The sequence below is a fragment of the Rhodamnia argentea genome, chromosome 2, assembly GCF_020921035.1.
Source record: "Rhodamnia argentea isolate NSW1041297 chromosome 2, ASM2092103v1, whole genome shotgun sequence".
NCBI lineage: Eukaryota > Viridiplantae > Streptophyta > Magnoliopsida > Myrtales > Myrtaceae > Rhodamnia > Rhodamnia argentea.
Genome location: NC_063151.1, coordinates 8,693,351 through 8,710,594, shown reverse-complemented (window position 1 = coordinate 8,710,594; position 17,244 = coordinate 8,693,351). Strand labels below are relative to the sequence as shown.

The following is a 17,244-nucleotide window of genomic DNA, read 5'->3' as shown; positions in this document are numbered from 1 at the left end:
TTTTGAAAGTTATGGCACTTAAGTGAACGTTTTGAAACTTATGGCACTTAAGTGAACACCATACAAAAGTTATAACACTTCTAGTGTACTTTTCCCCATGCTTCCATTAGACATACTCTTGCTTAACTTGCATGAAAAATAAAGGCTTCCATCATGTGTGAACCAACTTCTTCTGTCCCTCATTGTAACACTTTCATTCATTGGCATGGATATGGTTGGCTTGTGTCTATGAACGAGAAGCAGAACAAAAAACCCACACACGGGCCATTTTCCCTAGAAACTCTCTCTTCACTTCCACGGAAGATTTCGTCCCCAAAGATGGCAGGCACATGGTATTTTTAGTGTAAATTTATTCTATGGCTCTTTTTTAAAATTTATTTATTTGTGGAATGATAAAAATGATAATTTATCATGTATATATATAAATTATATTTAATATATAACGTATCCTAGCGTATTGAAATTCTCTATTTTTCCAGAAATCACGTGTCGGCGTATTGTGTCGTGTTGTGTCCCGTGTCGTGTCGGTGCTACATAGCCACACATTATGCAATACGACTCGCACACGCATGAGCTTGCATTTGACTCATATGTTTACCCTTTTAGTTTCCACTTCAGAATCGATTACCATGGCATATAAGCCATGGTTATTTGAGGAACACATGCCTCAATTTATCTCCGAAGGACACAGGCCTTAATTATAAGGGATAAACATCTTAACTTTCTGTCCATGGGACACCGGTCATGGGAATCATGAGTGACACGTCTCAATTCTTCCCAACTCGAGGGCTTTTGAGGGACACAGACCCGGGCATTCCATTCCAACGGGACACAAGTCGTGAACTTTTCGATTTCCACTCTGGCTCTCATGGGATATTATCCGGACATAGGCGGATATTATATTGTTCTCGTCGAGACACAGGCCGACGGGATCTTGGTTCTTTAGTCAGATTCATATATAACTCAGCCACCAATCCATCAAGCTTACACGCACCAACCGAATTAAGACTCATCTAGCAATGCAATCTAGTGTGTGCATGCTTCGATACTTAACATGCAATGCATATGACATAACGACTGGACCAACCTAGGACACAAAACACATGTTCTTAGTCTATTCAAGCAAGCGGAACCCAATGTGACACACGTACCACACGGCCACAAGGCCGAATCCACCTATGCCAAACCATCCCCGAATTCGCACTATCACAACAACAATCAAGACAATCAGCGCATACTATTTGACTATCCAAAGCCACACGAACATAACTTGGTAAGCAAAACCCACATGCAAGGCAAATCTCCTAACCATGCAACCTGAACATCCCATCGGTGCACCCAGAAATAGACAGCATTGTCGCGCCCAATCAAGCGACAAATAGCTTGCCTAGTAGGAAGGGTAGAGGCTTCGCTTGCCTTTAGCCCTTTGCTCGAGAAAACGGAGCTCGAATCATTGTCCAAACACCTGAAGCCACATATCTTCCTTCCTTGTACGGCCGAACCACCCCCGTGCTGTCCAACTTCAATTTGAGTAGTTTTGTCTCCAATCCAAACGATCGGACTATGGAATCGGCTTACCCAAGACCTGTGGATACTACAGTAAGTGACGGATCGTCCAAATAAGCCTATCTTCCCCGATATGCAACCCAATCTCTTCATCAACAAACCCATTTCTAAAATCGGCATTCTGCACTAAAACAAACGATGAATGGGTAGAATAGGGACAAGAATAGATGATCACTTGCCTTGAGGTCGCTCAAGAAGAAAATGAGAGTTGAATTGGCACAAGAACAAGCATGGGCTGCCATTCTTCCTCTTTGGCGTGCCCGGCCGAATGGTTGAGGGGGCATGCGGGCGAGGCTTCAAGCGATAATGGAGGGGCTGAGGTCGTGGCTGAGCTCAAGGGATCGCTATAGTCGAGCCTGTAAGGTCGTCGGGTGAACGCGGAGCGAGCGAGGAGGTCATGCGCAAGAGGGAAGCCGAGAGAGAAAAGGAAGGGAGGGGAGGGCTTTTCACGAAAAATAGAAGGGGAAGAATGAGTGAGGACAGAGAAGATTGAGGCTTTTATAGGAGGGGCAGGTCGGTTGGGGTGGGGCTATCCACGAGACTTCACGGCTTATATCGTGAACCGGCTCTGGGGCTCACTACTCCTTTGAAGATCCAAGACGATATCTGACAATTAACGGCCCATCAAATCTAAGTTTAGCACGCCCGTCCTTCATATTTACGTCTAAAGATCGATTGTGCCCGCTAGTAAAATGGTCATCTCAATCTGTAATCCACACATGAACCAACTCGAGACCAAAAGTATGCGTTAGGAGATCTTGTCCTTTCGTTCGACAATTACCTCACCCATCACTTCATTTCATCCATGAGCTATTGCGCTGTTGATTTGATACCTCAAAACTCAATTGTCACTAATTCACATATATAATTGGCTATTCCGCTTAATAATCCAACTAGCGGAAATTCCGATATTCATAGAGACTACCTCTATCAGTCACAAGCCTCCTTCCGAAATTAGGACAAACCTATCCGAGATCATAGTTCTTTCCATTCTTTGAGCACCGCTGCAAAAGCGGTCTCACCATGTATAATATGCTTAACCTTAGGTGGCAAAAGGGGACTTACACTTCGACTGATGGGATAAATTGAAGGTGAAGAACAAACACTCACGAAGGAGGAAGAGACGATAAAATTTTCTTTGTGTGTCACCTTGGAGTCACTCATACAAAATCTCGTTACAAGACGTGCCTATTTATAGGCTTAATACACGACTCTTGATCTACTCTAGAAATATGAATAGACGCGATGTATATACATGGCACTAACTACACATCGAAATACGAATAGACTCTGATAAACTCACCTAATAATGACCCTTGAAAACTATACTACAATAAAGACAAGTCTTGGTTGCATGCACTAGTTTGTGCATCCATCTTGGGAGTCGGACGGTCATTGGCAACCGATCGACAACTCGTTCATTGAATCAACAGCTTCTTTATTGAATTGACAACTCGGTACTTGATCGATAGTCGCGAGATCGGCGTCATTTATGAATTTTTTTTCTAACACCAACCAGCCTAGGGCTCTAGACTTGACTGCTAGGTTCGTTCAGGCAGACCACGAGGAAGTTATTACCTCCAAATCATCTATACCCGAGTACAAGAACCGTCTTTGATTGGTTTAGAGGCTTGAATCTGAAATGTTAATGCGAAAGCTAGCTCAGGTAAATGACTATGCAAGAAGACTTGGTGTTGCCGGGTGACATCCCAAGTATTAACATCTCCCAACTACCAGATCTTTCTGCCACCTTTCTTTATTCGTTCACGCGGGGTGCAGAATTGCGTTACAACTCAGCTTCAGATTAAAGAACTTGCAGGGTACAATCTCTACTTCTCTTGTGAATTTTTTTTGGGGGCTCTGTCAACGCGTACCCTTGAATACCACGAGCTGCTTTTGCTTTGGACCAGGACATATCCATATCTATCAATCCACCAACTAAGCGATAAAGGCAATGCAACTTGTCAAAAAGAGTTTCGGCACGTCCGGATGATTCCAGAGCACATCTGCTTTTTCTATCTTTTTTTCTCTCCGCCAAATGTACCGGCACGCGTCTAGTGCCATCAGCAAAGTGTACCAGTTGAAATTTTCATTCTCTTGGTTCGTTCCCTCATGCGCCAAATATCCCCGTCCTCGCATAAAACCGACCAAGAAATTACAGTCATCGACTCGATTTAGGACTCCCTATATAAAGAGACTCGTTGGCTCTCGATGTGTTGCAGAATCCCACAAGAGACGAGAAAACATCCTTAACACACCCCTCCATTGATCCCAATCATTCAAGCAGTCATGTCTCTGTCCAAGGTTTTAGCTTGTTTGCTCCTTTCCCTCCTCGTTCTCCATCAGCTTGTTGAAGCTGCTGATGCTACGGTAATTGAAATCTCTCTCTCTCTCAACGCGTGTACATTGATGGTGAATTCTTCTAGTCTTTTATGTCACCAATTAATCTCGACCTGCATATGTTGTGAGCAGGAGGAGAGCTCTGAATCCGTGGAAAGTTCTGCCGCCAAAAAAGTAGGTAAATATCTCAATTTAAACCGGTGCTCTTCGACATATTGCTATTAGTTGCGCGCAACAAAAGTATTATTCCTTCCCCCGGAGAGATCGATGAGATGGAGTCCAAGTCCCTTGCCCGTTAACATATTTATTAGACCCACTTAAAAGCTCAAGCCATTGAATTATGGCCAAGATGGATATAGTAATTGCTTCATACCACATCAAATCCCTAATATAAGATTTCTATAACACAAATCAGACGTGCATTTTAACAATTGATTTCCCAAGAGTTTAAATTAACAACGTTCTCATTGGACATGGCTTTTTATTTTTGCATTGTTACTGGTCCATATTACTACCCATGAGCTCTTCCTTCTTCAGATTGTGGAGCGGCTTGCGCCGCCAGGTGCCAGTTAGCATCAAGGCAGAAAATTTGCAAGAGGGCATGCGGGACCTGCTGCACCCGCTGCAATTGTGTGCCGCCGGGGACCGCCGGCAACCGGGACGTGTGCCCTTGCTACGCCAGCATGACCACTCATGGAGGCAGACTCAAGTGCCCTTAACCTAGTCAAGCACCCGCTGTGGAATTGGAGTGCGAGTTTCGTGTCATTTTGATGGGCATATGTAGCCGAGAATAAAGGAATTTAATTGATTAGCGCGTGATCTTCAGTACAATAATTAGAATGTTCCTATGTAAAACCCCGATATCATGTCGAGTTCTCCGTGTATAGAGAAATAAGAACAAAGAACTTTTATGAGTTCAGATCACGGTTCTTAGGGTCACCTCAAGAAGTACAAGTTTTTTTTTTTTTTTTTCTGTCTACATTAATTCGGCGACTAAGAGACGAGTAAACCGTTAGATAGTCGATTGTTATGTCTACCGAGGGTCTAGTCGGATGCATAAAAAATATGGAGCACGCACTACCTGGATAAGAATCAAGAACTCGGTCGATTTTCCTAAGTAGACGACGAAATTGTTAGTCGAGGATCTAAGTTAATCCCACAGTCCATCCACCAATAATTAGACGTTGTATTTCTCTTTATCCCTAGTTGTACCACCACTTTCTCAATTAAATCTTGCATGAAACTCTGTTATGAAATTGATCGATTCTAGATGGAACTTAGGCCGTGAAATATCTCAAAAGTAAATATTAAGTAAGCAAGCTTGGAAGCCTATTCCCCATAATTTTATATGGTTCTGCATGCAAACGACAAAATCTCCATGCAATGCATGACGTTGGCATCGTCAACCAGTTGACTTGCGAGTTGGCAGTCTCACCAAACCCATTATATATAGACGCATGGCTGATGATAATAGAAATAGAAATAGAAGATAAATAAGTTGCTTGAATAAACATTTGAAATTTGCAAGTATTGAAGATTAGCAAAACTTGCCTTAGTGTTATCCTGACAACTTTTGGATTGTCATGTGATTTTGTCAATTTTTTCCGAACAATTTTATTCTATTCTATTCTACATTATCAAAATCGGAACATAGATTATTGATTCCTTTGCTCTCTTTCGAAGTGATATCTTTCGAATTAGTTTCAATTTTAGGGCTAGATTTGTTATGCGTAATGTGCAATGTGAATACCAGTGTTGCGTTCATTTCAATGACTCTATTTGAACGTCAACGCGCACGTAACTTTCATTCATAGTTCGTTTCCACTTTCAAGCGTTCATGTTTGATTTCCTTTAGGTAATGCGTTGGCCGCTTTATTTCGCTTGTTTTCATGATTGCCATTTCAATTTCCTTAGATCCAAAACAACATTGCTTTCTAATTTGCTTTGTAACAAGGAATTTTTCGAACTAAAACTTGGAGAGCACGCAAGTGCTGCCAAGAAAAAGGGAGTAATTGTTGGTGATAATTGAAAAAGTGTGGGTAAGTGAAAAAAACAAAAATGTATGCTAATCACGATAATCGTTTGTCCTTGCATTGTAATAGACGAGCTGAATCTTTTTTCTATTGAATGATCTCTAAAATGAAGAGCGTGAAATTTCACTGACAAAATTGATAGACAAATATCCCCTTTAATTCTCTTTTAACTATAGTAGTATACAACTACAACTAGCAGAGATAAGCCAGGAAAAGATTAAGCATAATTGGAATTTAAAATCTTCACATAATCTTTTTCAGGAAAAATAAAGCGCTGCTTTTCTGCAAAAACTTGAAGTTGGATTGATACTTTAAGGGGGAAATTATTTAAAAAGTCTAGAACTTATTATAATTGTGTCAATTTAATGATAGTTTTTTTTAATTGAGTCCTAAACATTTTGCATTTGTACCAATTCAATCCTTTCTGACACAAATCACTAACGTGGATCCCATAAACAGATCCCATAAACTCACTAATTCCAATGCAAAAGTCCTCATTGAGTTGTTCACTCAAACATATAAAGCTAAAACTACGTCATTTTGATCCAAAATTGAATTTTAAAAAAATTACAAAATTTACAAAAAAAATAAGAAAATTTTAAAAGAAACAAAAGGGAAAACTCTTGCATTTCCCTTTTCTTAATTTTTTTATTTCTTTTTAAACTTTGCCTATTTTTTAATATAACTTAAACAAAATTTGTACTAAAATACCATATCGAGACCAAAACGACATTCATTTTAGCCACACCAGCACCACGTAGCATAGAGAAAATAAAAAAAAATCACGTTAACATTTTCAATTAGCTAAATTGGGTAGAATCAACAGAATGATTTGACTGCATCAATTTAACAAGTTTTATGACTTAATTGCATTTTTTGAAAATTTTAGAAATCAACTGCATTTTCGTGACAAGTTTTAGGACTTATAATAAACTTATCCCTAAAATTAAAAGTGAATGATGTCGTAATCCACTAATCAAAGGCATGGTTGGAGAAAATTTGCTCCAACTAAAGATGGAGGAAAACATGGCCCGTGAAAACTGGGATGTTTGTTCGAATTAGTTAACAAATTCTATGGTAACATTGATCACAAAGAGGAGTTAATTGTACATATCGAGTATAAAAACAAGGATACATATTATGTAAAATTTAGCAGGATTACTAATACTTAGTTTAAATGTTTGAATTTGTTCAAACCAATGGGTACGTGGTGATGGCGCATCCTTAACTAAAATAGTGTGCCCTTAAGATCGTCCACGAAGGTAGACCAGTGAAAATACGCGAAAGCTGACCTAGACATCACTGACTGCTTAAAACAAGAAACCTTTGACAAGTGCAAGCAACAGTATGCCGAGGCCAAAATGAAGTGACATATCAAAGTCTAATGAATGGAACAGAAGACGCTGGCATAATATAAGAGATTGAATTCACATCTAACTATACTAGGCACAAAAGGTGCGCTATGACTATTCCCATGAACTAATGAAACCAAAGAAACTTTGGTTCAACTGAATAAAAAGAGAATGAAAAAATTATCAAACAAGTCCTAAACTTATTGTGCGACAGCTAATTCAATCCTAAACCTTTCAATTGTGATAATTTTTTTCGTCAAAATTGTAACAATTTAGTCCTAAGCCTTTTGACGATTTGCTAATGTAGTCTTTCCGGGTAATTTTGACTATAAATTTCTGATATGACAGTCCAATCAGCGTCGATCATCCTATGCGGAGTGGTTAGCACTAATATGGACAATCTTTTAAAATTTTCTGAATTTTTTTTTTCCTTTTGGCTAGTGGTTGATCTCAAGTAATGGTCAGCGATCAGCCATAGGCAAGGGTCGGCCTCACTAGCCGCGAGACCCTTGTCGCCAGCCGACGAGGGTCACCGAGCATTTGCCAGCCGCAATAAAGAAAAAAATAAGAAAAGAGAAAAATAAGAAAAAGTTCAAAAATTCTTTTTAAAAAATTGTAAAATTGTCTAATTCAATATCAACGGTTCTACGTAAGACGGCCCGAGTCCTTATTTAATCAAAGTTGATTGGAAAGACTACATTAGCAAATTATCAAAAGGTCTAAAACTAAATTGGTACGATGAAAAGATTTGTACTGAATCGGCATATGTACAATAAGTTTACTACTTTTTTGGTAATTTTTCGAAAAGAGAATCAAATATAGGAAAACTATTAAAACCACGTAAATGTCATGTGCGCCCAAAAAGAATTATTGGATAGTTATGAGTAGTGTAAAATTTGGTGGGATAAAATTAATTTGTCAAGTAATGTGATAGACTGTCATTTAATACTAAGCGAATCATGGTCAACCACCATGTCAAAATTTATTGAATCATTTAATTATTAGGAAAATTACCAAAAAAGTCCTAAACATATTGCAATTGTGCCAATTCAGTCATAAACTTTTTTTTTTTGGTCGATTCTGTTCCAAAATTTTTATAATTGTGTCATTTCAATCCATCAGACAAATTTTGATAGGCCGATATCGACGTGGATGCCGACCAGCAACAAAATATTTTATTATATTATATTTTATTGTTTTTCCTTTTTTTTTTCCTTCCCCTTCCCTCTTCTTCCTCCAGCCGGTCCCCGAGTTCCGGCGACGGCCAGCCAGATCCGGCAAGGCTCAACCTTGCCGTCGCCGGGTGAGGCGGCGACGGCGAGGTCGAGCCTCGCCGCGTCACCGGCCATTGCATTTGGCCGACCATCGAACCAACCGGTTATAGGAAGAAGAGACAAGGAAAAGAAAAAAGAAAGAAAAAAAGGAATTTTTTTATAAAAAAAATGTTAAAATTTTGTGTCATTGGCGACCGGTATCCACTTTAGCATTGGCCGGTCAAAATTCGCTGAATGGACTGAGTTGACATAATTGTAAAATGCTTAGGACCGAATCAGCCAAAAAAAAAAAATTAAGATTGAATTGGCACAATTACAATAAGTTTAGGACTTTTTTGATAATTTTTCCTTTAATTATCTAATCTATGAGTTAGATTTCTCTTTTATATTCTTTTGCATTATTGGCACAATGATATGGTGAGTACAACTTCCATATGTTTCTAAAGCCTTTTCCCCCTACAAAAATATTCCCGACCACCACCTTCCGCCTCTCCCCTTTTTTGGGTTTCACACACCTTTATTTTCTTTTAATCATCTTGGGGGACCTTAACATGCGCGCAGAGAATCATGAGCTTGCATGTCACCCCTTTTTCCTTTTTTAAAATGCAATTATGTGTCCATTCTTAACTCATTATAAAATTAACGATATATTTTGAGCCATAAATATATATAAAATAATTAATGAGAAATTATTGTGAGTTCTACTCCTTTAAAAATTAGTGATTCATAACATGTTGTTACTATCACGGTCACCCAAACACGATTATGCTAGCAAATCTCAAATGGTTATGTGATTGTCCTAAATCTATTGTGAGATTAAGAGCCTTCTAGTCCACACAAAAAATGAATAATAAATAATTAAAAATTATTGTGGGGCCCACTTATTCAATAATTTATAACATACAACATGATGTCACTCTCACGGTCTTTCAAAAACTTTTTGGATTTTGCTAACATATCAGTTTTTTTAGTGATTATGAGAATAACAATATGTTGAGGGCCACAAATTGATGAAAGAGTGGATCCCACAATATCACAACATGATGTCAATTTTAGATTAAAAAAAACTATCGCATAAGCATATTCCAAACTTTTTGGACTAACAAAACGCATGTGCCGACCCATCCAGCCTTAGCTGTGCACCTACCACCTTTTGATTTCTCTCCCTCAAATTCAATCTCAACCTACAAATACGACCAACCCTTTCTCCTGTTTCATGCACCAATAATACCATATCATCTTGTCATCTCCTTTTCGAGCCACCCTTTGTCCATGGCCAGCTCCAAGCTTTTGACTGCTTCCTTGCTCATCGTCGCCTCCCTCCTCCTCCTCCAAGTGGCCCCAGCTGATTTACAGGACTCGGTAATACAGCAAACCCCTTCTTCTCCTTTCATTCGCTACCCGCTTTGGTTGTTTTCTTTGATGAAGTCCTTCGTATCTTGCTTTTGTGGACTGACCAAACGGGAATGATCTTGCAGGGAACAGGAGATGTAGCAGAGAAAACGCTTCTCAAAAGGATGGGTACGTAAGAAACTCTCACGAGTCTCCCTTTCTGATCCTTGTAGTGTTATTCTCTTCATTATCATTTTTTGTGTCCCACAGGTTGGAGCGAGAGGCTTTAATCCCGTCTACCCGCCGTTCGCCGATCATTCCGACGTACGCATGTCATATGGTCTGTTGCGTGTCCATCGCGACAACGTCTGTAGGCCGGAAAGCAGATTTAAACTGACGATGCCGCTCTTCAAACATTGATCTGATGAATTTGGAAAAAAAAAAAATTGCAGATTGCGGCGGAGCCTGCTCTGCAAGGTGCGAACTATCGTCGAGGCCGAGGCTGTGTCAGAGGGCGTGCGGCACGTGCTGCGTGCGGTGCAACTGCATCCCGCCGGGCATCTCGGGCAACCTTGACACGTGCCCTTGCTACGCCAGCCTCACGACCCGCGACAACAAGCGCAAGTGTCGTTAGAAGCTGCAAGTCACGTCGTTTTGGTCCGAGGGTGGCTGGGTGTATGTATTTTCCCAGTGAAGGCCGTGTTGTCGCTAATTGAAGGGAACCGATCCCGATTAACATACACAACAAATTACACGGAATTAACAAGCCCTAAGGTTGTCTTGAATCACCGATCGGAGAACTACATTACAGAACGGATATACCTCATTTTTCACAGATTAAATGTTACCGTTATAGTAAGAGAGTTCGTCCCGATATCACTTTCGGGAGAGGGGAAGAGAGAATCGTCGTTGCCGTCGTTTCACTATTCTCTATTCTTTCGTTCTATCGAAGGAATTTAGCAAAGGGAAGAACAATAGATAAAACACATATATCACGTCGTTTCACAGATGTTGATAACTGTCTTATTGACAGGTTGTGCATGGGATGTGGTTGCCTACATGGGCGGACCAGGGTAAACCCCATGGACCCCAACACTAATAAAACACAAAAATTTGTACCTTAGTCGTTACCTTAACTGATTGTTGCCTTCCCTATGAGCATGTATGTGATCAGAAGGAGAAATAAGAGAAGGGATTTTTTTGGCACTTCTGATCACTTTCCAATGGAGTTAGTGAGGAATGTTGTGAACGATATGCATGATGCCCCCCATTTTCTGTTCTATCTCGAATACTCGAAACTTTCTTATCGTTTTCTTCCGCGTGATAAAAACATGTTATGACCGAAAACTTCAGTTAATACATGTAGTAGGTTCATCCTACGTCCTGGCCGAAGAAGCTTTAATCTAACATTCCATTCCATTCAAACTTAGCAAACCAGCGAAAGCCTTGAAGTCAAACCATCCGCAAATCATGTGACCCTTGGACTTGGCACATCTCTCTTCATACATACAATACAAATTCCAGACTTTTGTGAATTCTAAGACAAAGCAATCAGGGTGTGTGTGCCTAAAGCATCTTTATCGCGAAGGTTTCGAGTTATGGAGATCTTTGGCTCCTGCATAACGCTCCTGCTATTTTCTGCCATCGTTACGATGCACCATACTCTGGCCGTCCTCTCGGGTAAGAGTCAAGTTCTTTTGCCCCAAAATGAAAACTTAATCTGGTTGTTTCTTTCGTCGGTCAAATCTTGCAGGATTGAGAGTTCTTACTCGGGTATTGAATCCTTCTCCAATTTGGACTCAGGCTTCGAAACTTTCTCAGGTGACTGAATCGGATACGTGCACCGCATCAATTCCATTGTCGTATCACGAACTTATAGGTAACATCTTCCTGTCCATCCATCAGTGCGATCCGTATCACTCTCTATGGGTAAAACTCGTTGCTCTGGATAGAATGAATAGATGGGTGCATTTATATGAAAGAGCTTGTGGGACATGTTGTGCTCGCTGCCGGTGTGTGGCTGCCGGAACATACGGCCACTACGTAGTCTTCCCTTGCTATGCCAACCTGACCACCCACTGAGGCCGTCATAAATGTCCTTAAGCTTTTCGGAACAGGCAAGTCAACTGTGCAAAAAAACTGATAATTTGAATAATGAGAAGCGGGAATTTAAGACTTACTGTAGTGTATTAAGTTCGTCCCGCAGGAGGAAATGATACTTACATATCTTACATGATTTCACTACGCTTCAAACTGATTAATCACATTTCAAGGGATGCATGATCAATCTCATTCGAGCAAAGGATCAATCTTCGTGAAGCCTGTCAGATCATGTAGTACCTAAAGCAGTAGGCACTTTGGCAACCTGCCGCATCCCACACAACTTTATAGCAATCTCAATCGCAAACATTTCTGGAACACCTCTAACATAGGGACAACTAGTCAGTTTAATGTTCACCATGATCACCGTCTTGCACTTGCGAGGATAAAAGATGAATCACATAAAAGGTGGGCCTCTATCCCGTAAAGCTTGGAATCGAGCACGGATGATTTATCGAATGACAAGAACAGACTTCCACAAAGTGGAGCAATCACGAATGGCACGCAGAGAAAATTTTGAATAGCACATTTCCACAAACAATGTGGACAAAACCAATCACAATACAACAGAACATCTCTAGAAAAAATAGCTACACTGAACTGATGAGGAGGGGAGGGATGCAGAATATCGAATTTCCCACTTGAAGATTTCTTTAGATGGTAAAAGGAGCATCACTCTAGCTTCTCGAGTTCCCCCAATCTCTCTATAATTGCCTGCAACCCAAAGGAAAATCGCTTCAGTGACTGTTACGTAAAATTGCAGGAACCAAATGGAAAAGCATATGCTTTGTGTAAAAAGCTGTTGTTCATGGTCCGTGATTCTATTTCCCTAAATGATCTCAAGGTCCATAGTGTATGCATGTGCATGTGTGAGCTTTTTCATGGCTGCATGGACCTGGGAGAGATTCTTTGTTTTTTTCCTGCCTCTTTTGTTTTGGGTTGACAGTTGCCTTCCTTTTTTGTATTTCTGTCTCTTAAAGGTAGTGTTGGTGTCATCCAATGTGCAACCCCTGGAACCCTCAACTGCAACTGTTCCCTCACTCTCCCGAAAACCAAAAAGGAAAGGGAAAAACAATTGAAACAGATAGCTGATTGAAGCGATCTCAAAAGAGGAACATATCTTGCTACACACCAAAGCAGGAAGTCAATCTGACGACTAGATGTTAAAATACAAAACAACCACATAAGATGTTTACCTTCTTGCTTGTTTCTTGGATTTCACCGGCAAGGATGAATTCGTCAAGTATCAGATAAACCTTCACAAGGGGGAAAAAGGTGAGTTGATTTCTAAGAAATAAGTTCTTCAACCATGATAAACATGCTGGTGTCCCCAACAAGATGGAGGCAACATCAAAGAATATAAAAGCATAATAATTTAGTCAAGACGACAAATAACACTGTTTGGACACTTGAACTATTCATACAAACACAATGAAGCAGAACCTCGTGAACCACAAGTTGACACTACACATGAGATAGAGAAAATGAGCAGCATCATGATTCCCTAGCTTTGCTCAGGCTGTTGCAATATCCAGCAAGTTTGGCAGACTACTAACCATTTAACTCTATAATTGGGAATAAGAGACTTCTCAACTATCTGTCGAACTTCCACTTCTGATCAAATTGTGCTTTGAGACCTCATGTGTGCTCCTTTCAAGCTAAAACCTACACCATTATGTGCAAATCCACCGTCTTTTCATAGTTACCCATTCTCAAAGCAATAACTAGATCTTATGCCGAAAACAGATTAGAGACAACAGCTGGACTTGCTCAACCTTTACCGTCCCAAATGTTTAGAAGTTTCTAGTAAAAGCAAAGCATAAATCCTAAAACACAAATAGAGAAACAGAGAAATTTTGGTTGAGCACAACACAATGGGGTAGATTTTACCCTCAACGGAATGAAGCTTCTCGAGCTTCAAGATAAATTCTAGAGTGTAGAACCTATTCAAACTAACAAGAAAGCAACAAGCACTGATTCTGTCAGCCCATTCCCTAAAGTAGCTTGAAATACATAGCAAAATTTCATAGCTTACACCCAAATGAGCCAAGAGAAATTAGTCAATTTGAACAGCCAAATACAGCATTAAGACAGTGAGTGGATGCAACAACAAATGGGTCTTTCGGTGTAAATTCAAATATGAGATGGCCATTTAAAACTAAAGAAAACTAAGTAAAAATAGCTAATTCAGTGAAGGTTTTCCAGAAATTCCAGAAACCCAGTCTACCAACAATTGGAGAAGAAAGATGTACATAAACCCTACACGAGAGAGAGCATATTCTAGTGTCCAGCTCCACTCACATATTCAGACAACAGCACCAATGTAGTATGCACAAGAAAATAGACAGCCAGACAAGATCTGATAACTAATTTCATATAATAATGCAGCATAAAATTGTAAGGTGTGATACAGAAGCAGGTTCAGACATAAGTAGAGCTGATGGTTATGGACAAACCTTATGAAAATTGAATACCAAGTCTAGTTCACAGACATTGCTGAAGAAGTGATCCAAAATCTCCACAAATAAGTGAATGCACTCCAAGTATGCAAGCTCATTATCCGTTATGTCAACACAGAGCGAGAAAAATAGTCCAGCATATCGCCTGTAAATAACCTTGTGTGTTCGAAACTGCAATTTAAAATCTCAATTAGACCTTCATGTGCAACTAGGAAACATGGAACTTTTCAGCATCCGAAAAGACAAAGTGTTACTGCAAAATCAAGACTATGGAATCACAAATGTAGTTCACTGTACAATCAGATGTAAACGAAATGGTTGGATATTTGGCTATCAAATGTTGAACGAATTCCTCCTCATACATCCTAAAAGATAAAAGAGGTATTTCCTAAAGTTTACTGCACAGAAACATGTATCGCAAATCTCAAAGTGAGCCTATCCCATCTGGATTTGTCATAGATTTGACAATGCCATAAAGAAATTCACACATAATGCCGCCAGGAAAAAAATATATTTCTGATGACTTAAGAAAGAATAAACAAGCAGGGATGCTTAGAACTAGAATGGCTGAACAAAGAAGCACTCTTTTTTTACAAACCACTCTTTCATATTATGGATCACTTCGGTTGCATTTTCATAAACCAATCAGTGAACGGGCGTGCTCAATCTATGAGGACACCTTATTGGCTATGGTGGTTTCAGGCACATAAGTAAAGTCACTGAGGAGTGGAGAAAACCAAGTCATTAGAAGTTCAGTGCTCATCTTTCTCTTGGCTTCTTTTATTTCTCCTCTTCCTCTGTTTCTTTTCTACTTCCCTATGATCCTCCTTTTGTGTTCACAAACTCCTAAATTCTCTTCATCTATCGCCGTGACCACAACAATCAATGGGAATTATCCGTATAACATGTTCTTATGATGCATTTGCATAAAAGAGCCAACAAATGACAGGATCATCAATGAAAAAGAAAGTAACTGTAGGGAAAAATCGAAGATTCTAACCTCGACGAAATTGGTGAACTTGGGATCTCTATTGACCACCAACCGATGAACCTAGAAATCCATTAACCACACAAAAGAGAAAAGATTAACCAGCAAAAACACCAATCCGGCCAAGAAAACGAGAAACAAGCACAATTAAGCAAATCGATCGCAAGGAGGAAAAAGGAATGACTACCTCGTACTCGACCTTGTGCTTCTCGGAGTCCTCGAGAGGGACGTAGTACTTGGCGAGACGAGTCTTGCCCTGCCTGTTCTGCAACAGTATGAATCGGATCTGGCGAATCAAAGCATCAGGGAACGACGCGATCAGAGACGAAATCAATGGAAAGCCAACTAAAAGCTCGAATCTTTCCTTTAAATTCCAAAAGCCCAGCAACGAATCACCATTTTACGAGGGTCGTCGGAGAAGATTCGGGAGCAGGAACCGGCTCGTTTCGCACGAGCAAGCCGAGGAGGAGCGAGCAGCAGCAGCAGCTCAGCTAGGGATTTCGATTCGATGATTTGGACCAGAGTTTGATTTGAACGTTGAAAATTTTACCCAAAGAGAGAGAGAGAAAGAGAAAATTACAAAGACAGAGGTATCACAATGCTTTGCAAACTTCGAATCTAAATTAGATCATCACACTTAACCAAATATCGTCTTTAAGAGTTGTTTAAGGTAAACCGTGAATGGATTTAAAGTGCGTTGATTTTGTGGAAAATGAATTAGTTAAAAATTATTGATAAGACTCGTAAATGCTCCTACGAGAAAACATATATGATACTCGAACTTATACCTTTATCAAGTGTGTTATTCCATTTTTAAGTTGATTTACTCTGAAGCAGAAAATGCTAGTCATAATATGAATTTCAATAAAACGAGTTTAGTTGTTAGTAAAGCCAAAGTCAACGAGGGTATTACTATGAAAAAAATTAAAATCTCAAGCTCAAGGACGGAATTATGCGATAAGGAGACCCGCTTGTCATATATGGATTGGATTAAAAGATACATCTTTCTATGAAAAAGATTTCTTTTGCTTAAAGCAATCCGACTAGAAAAAAGGTATATATATATATATATATATATATATATATATAATAGTGGGGGATTATGGGAGAAAAAATAAATTCACTTGGTAAAAAAATAAATTCACTTGGTCAGACTCAGTATAATCCAAGGACATCATTCTATTTGGTTTGCACAACCCAACAAATATTCCAAGGGTATACAAGAAGATTAAAAAAAATACAAAATTTTATCAAAAATTATATACAAAAAAAAATATGAGAATATCCTCTGATGTGGAGGGAATTGCATGCATAAAAATTCAAAAAAAAAAAAATTGACCTGATTCAAGTCATAATCTATATGAGATTCTCAAAGTAAAAGTTATATTACTAGAAGGCAAAACGCGAAGAATTGAAGAATTACATATTAATGTTATAGGACCCTGATATTCTTGCAGAATTTATAGATGGATAATTGAAGAATAGAGTTTCATTTCGCAAAGCAATAAAAAGAGGCTATTGAATTTACTGAACAGGCATATATAAAAGGAATTCAAGTACAAATTGCAAGCCTCCACAGAAATAAAAAAAATTTGCACTTGTCGAATTGATCACAATTTCATTATCCACAGTAATATATAAATACAAATTATGATGACTGATGAAAACACTTTTAATTGGCTAACGATTGCAAGCGATACAAGTGATTTTTAGAAAAAATTATATATTTTTCAAATCATTCAATTTTTCGAAAACAAAATGAGTCCGAGTCTTCCTGTCCGCCTGTCCGCATTGGCAAAC

At 39.3% G+C, this 17,244-nt stretch overlaps 3 protein-coding genes and 1 long non-coding RNA gene across 5 annotated transcripts; 2 read left to right on the top strand and 2 right to left on the bottom strand.

Annotated features, from left to right (window-relative positions):
• Window positions 1–3,744: 3,744 nt before the first annotated feature.
• On the top strand, window positions 3,745–4,854 carry LOC115738691 (snakin-2-like). Of its 2 annotated transcripts, none has more exons than XM_030671400.2 (3): window positions 3,745–3,936; window positions 4,039–4,084; window positions 4,444–4,854. In XM_030671400.2, exons 1-3 carry the CDS (start codon window positions 3,856–3,858, stop codon window positions 4,623–4,625), a joined length of 309 nt encoding a protein of 102 aa, XP_030527260.2. In that variant the 5' UTR covers window positions 3,745–3,855; the 3' UTR covers window positions 4,626–4,854. The 2 variants fall into 2 exon arrangements, with proteins under 2 accessions (XP_030527260.2, XP_030527259.2); XM_030671399.2 differs by having other exon boundaries at window positions 3,747–3,936; window positions 4,036–4,084; window positions 4,444–4,853.
• Window positions 4,855–9,810: 4,956 nt separating this feature from the next.
• LOC115738705 (snakin-2-like) lies at window positions 9,811–10,567 on the top strand. The gene is made up of 3 exons (XM_048274094.1): window positions 9,811–9,927; window positions 10,044–10,086; window positions 10,350–10,567. The coding sequence occupies exons 1-3, from the start codon at window positions 9,838–9,840 to the stop codon at window positions 10,529–10,531; spliced, it is 315 nt and encodes a 104-aa protein (XP_048130051.1). The 5' UTR covers window positions 9,811–9,837; the 3' UTR covers window positions 10,532–10,567.
• Window positions 10,568–11,294: 727 nt separating this feature from the next.
• On the bottom strand, window positions 11,295–12,291 carry LOC115738701. The gene is made up of 2 exons (XR_004015141.2): window positions 12,121–12,291; window positions 11,295–12,036 (listed from the first exon to the last, which is right to left on the bottom strand). It is a non-coding gene; the product is annotated as an uncharacterized LOC115738701 (long non-coding RNA).
• An 87-nt stretch (window positions 12,292–12,378) lies between these two features.
• LOC115738784 (AP-2 complex subunit sigma) lies at window positions 12,379–16,013 on the bottom strand. The gene is made up of 6 exons (XM_030671522.2): window positions 15,841–16,013; window positions 15,632–15,730; window positions 15,457–15,507; window positions 14,454–14,627; window positions 13,194–13,253; window positions 12,379–12,711 (listed from the first exon to the last, which is right to left on the bottom strand). The coding sequence occupies exons 1-6, from the start codon at window positions 15,841–15,843 to the stop codon at window positions 12,670–12,672; spliced, it is 429 nt and encodes a 142-aa protein (XP_030527382.1). The 5' UTR covers window positions 15,844–16,013; the 3' UTR covers window positions 12,379–12,669.
• Window positions 16,014–17,244: the final 1,231 nt, after the last annotated feature.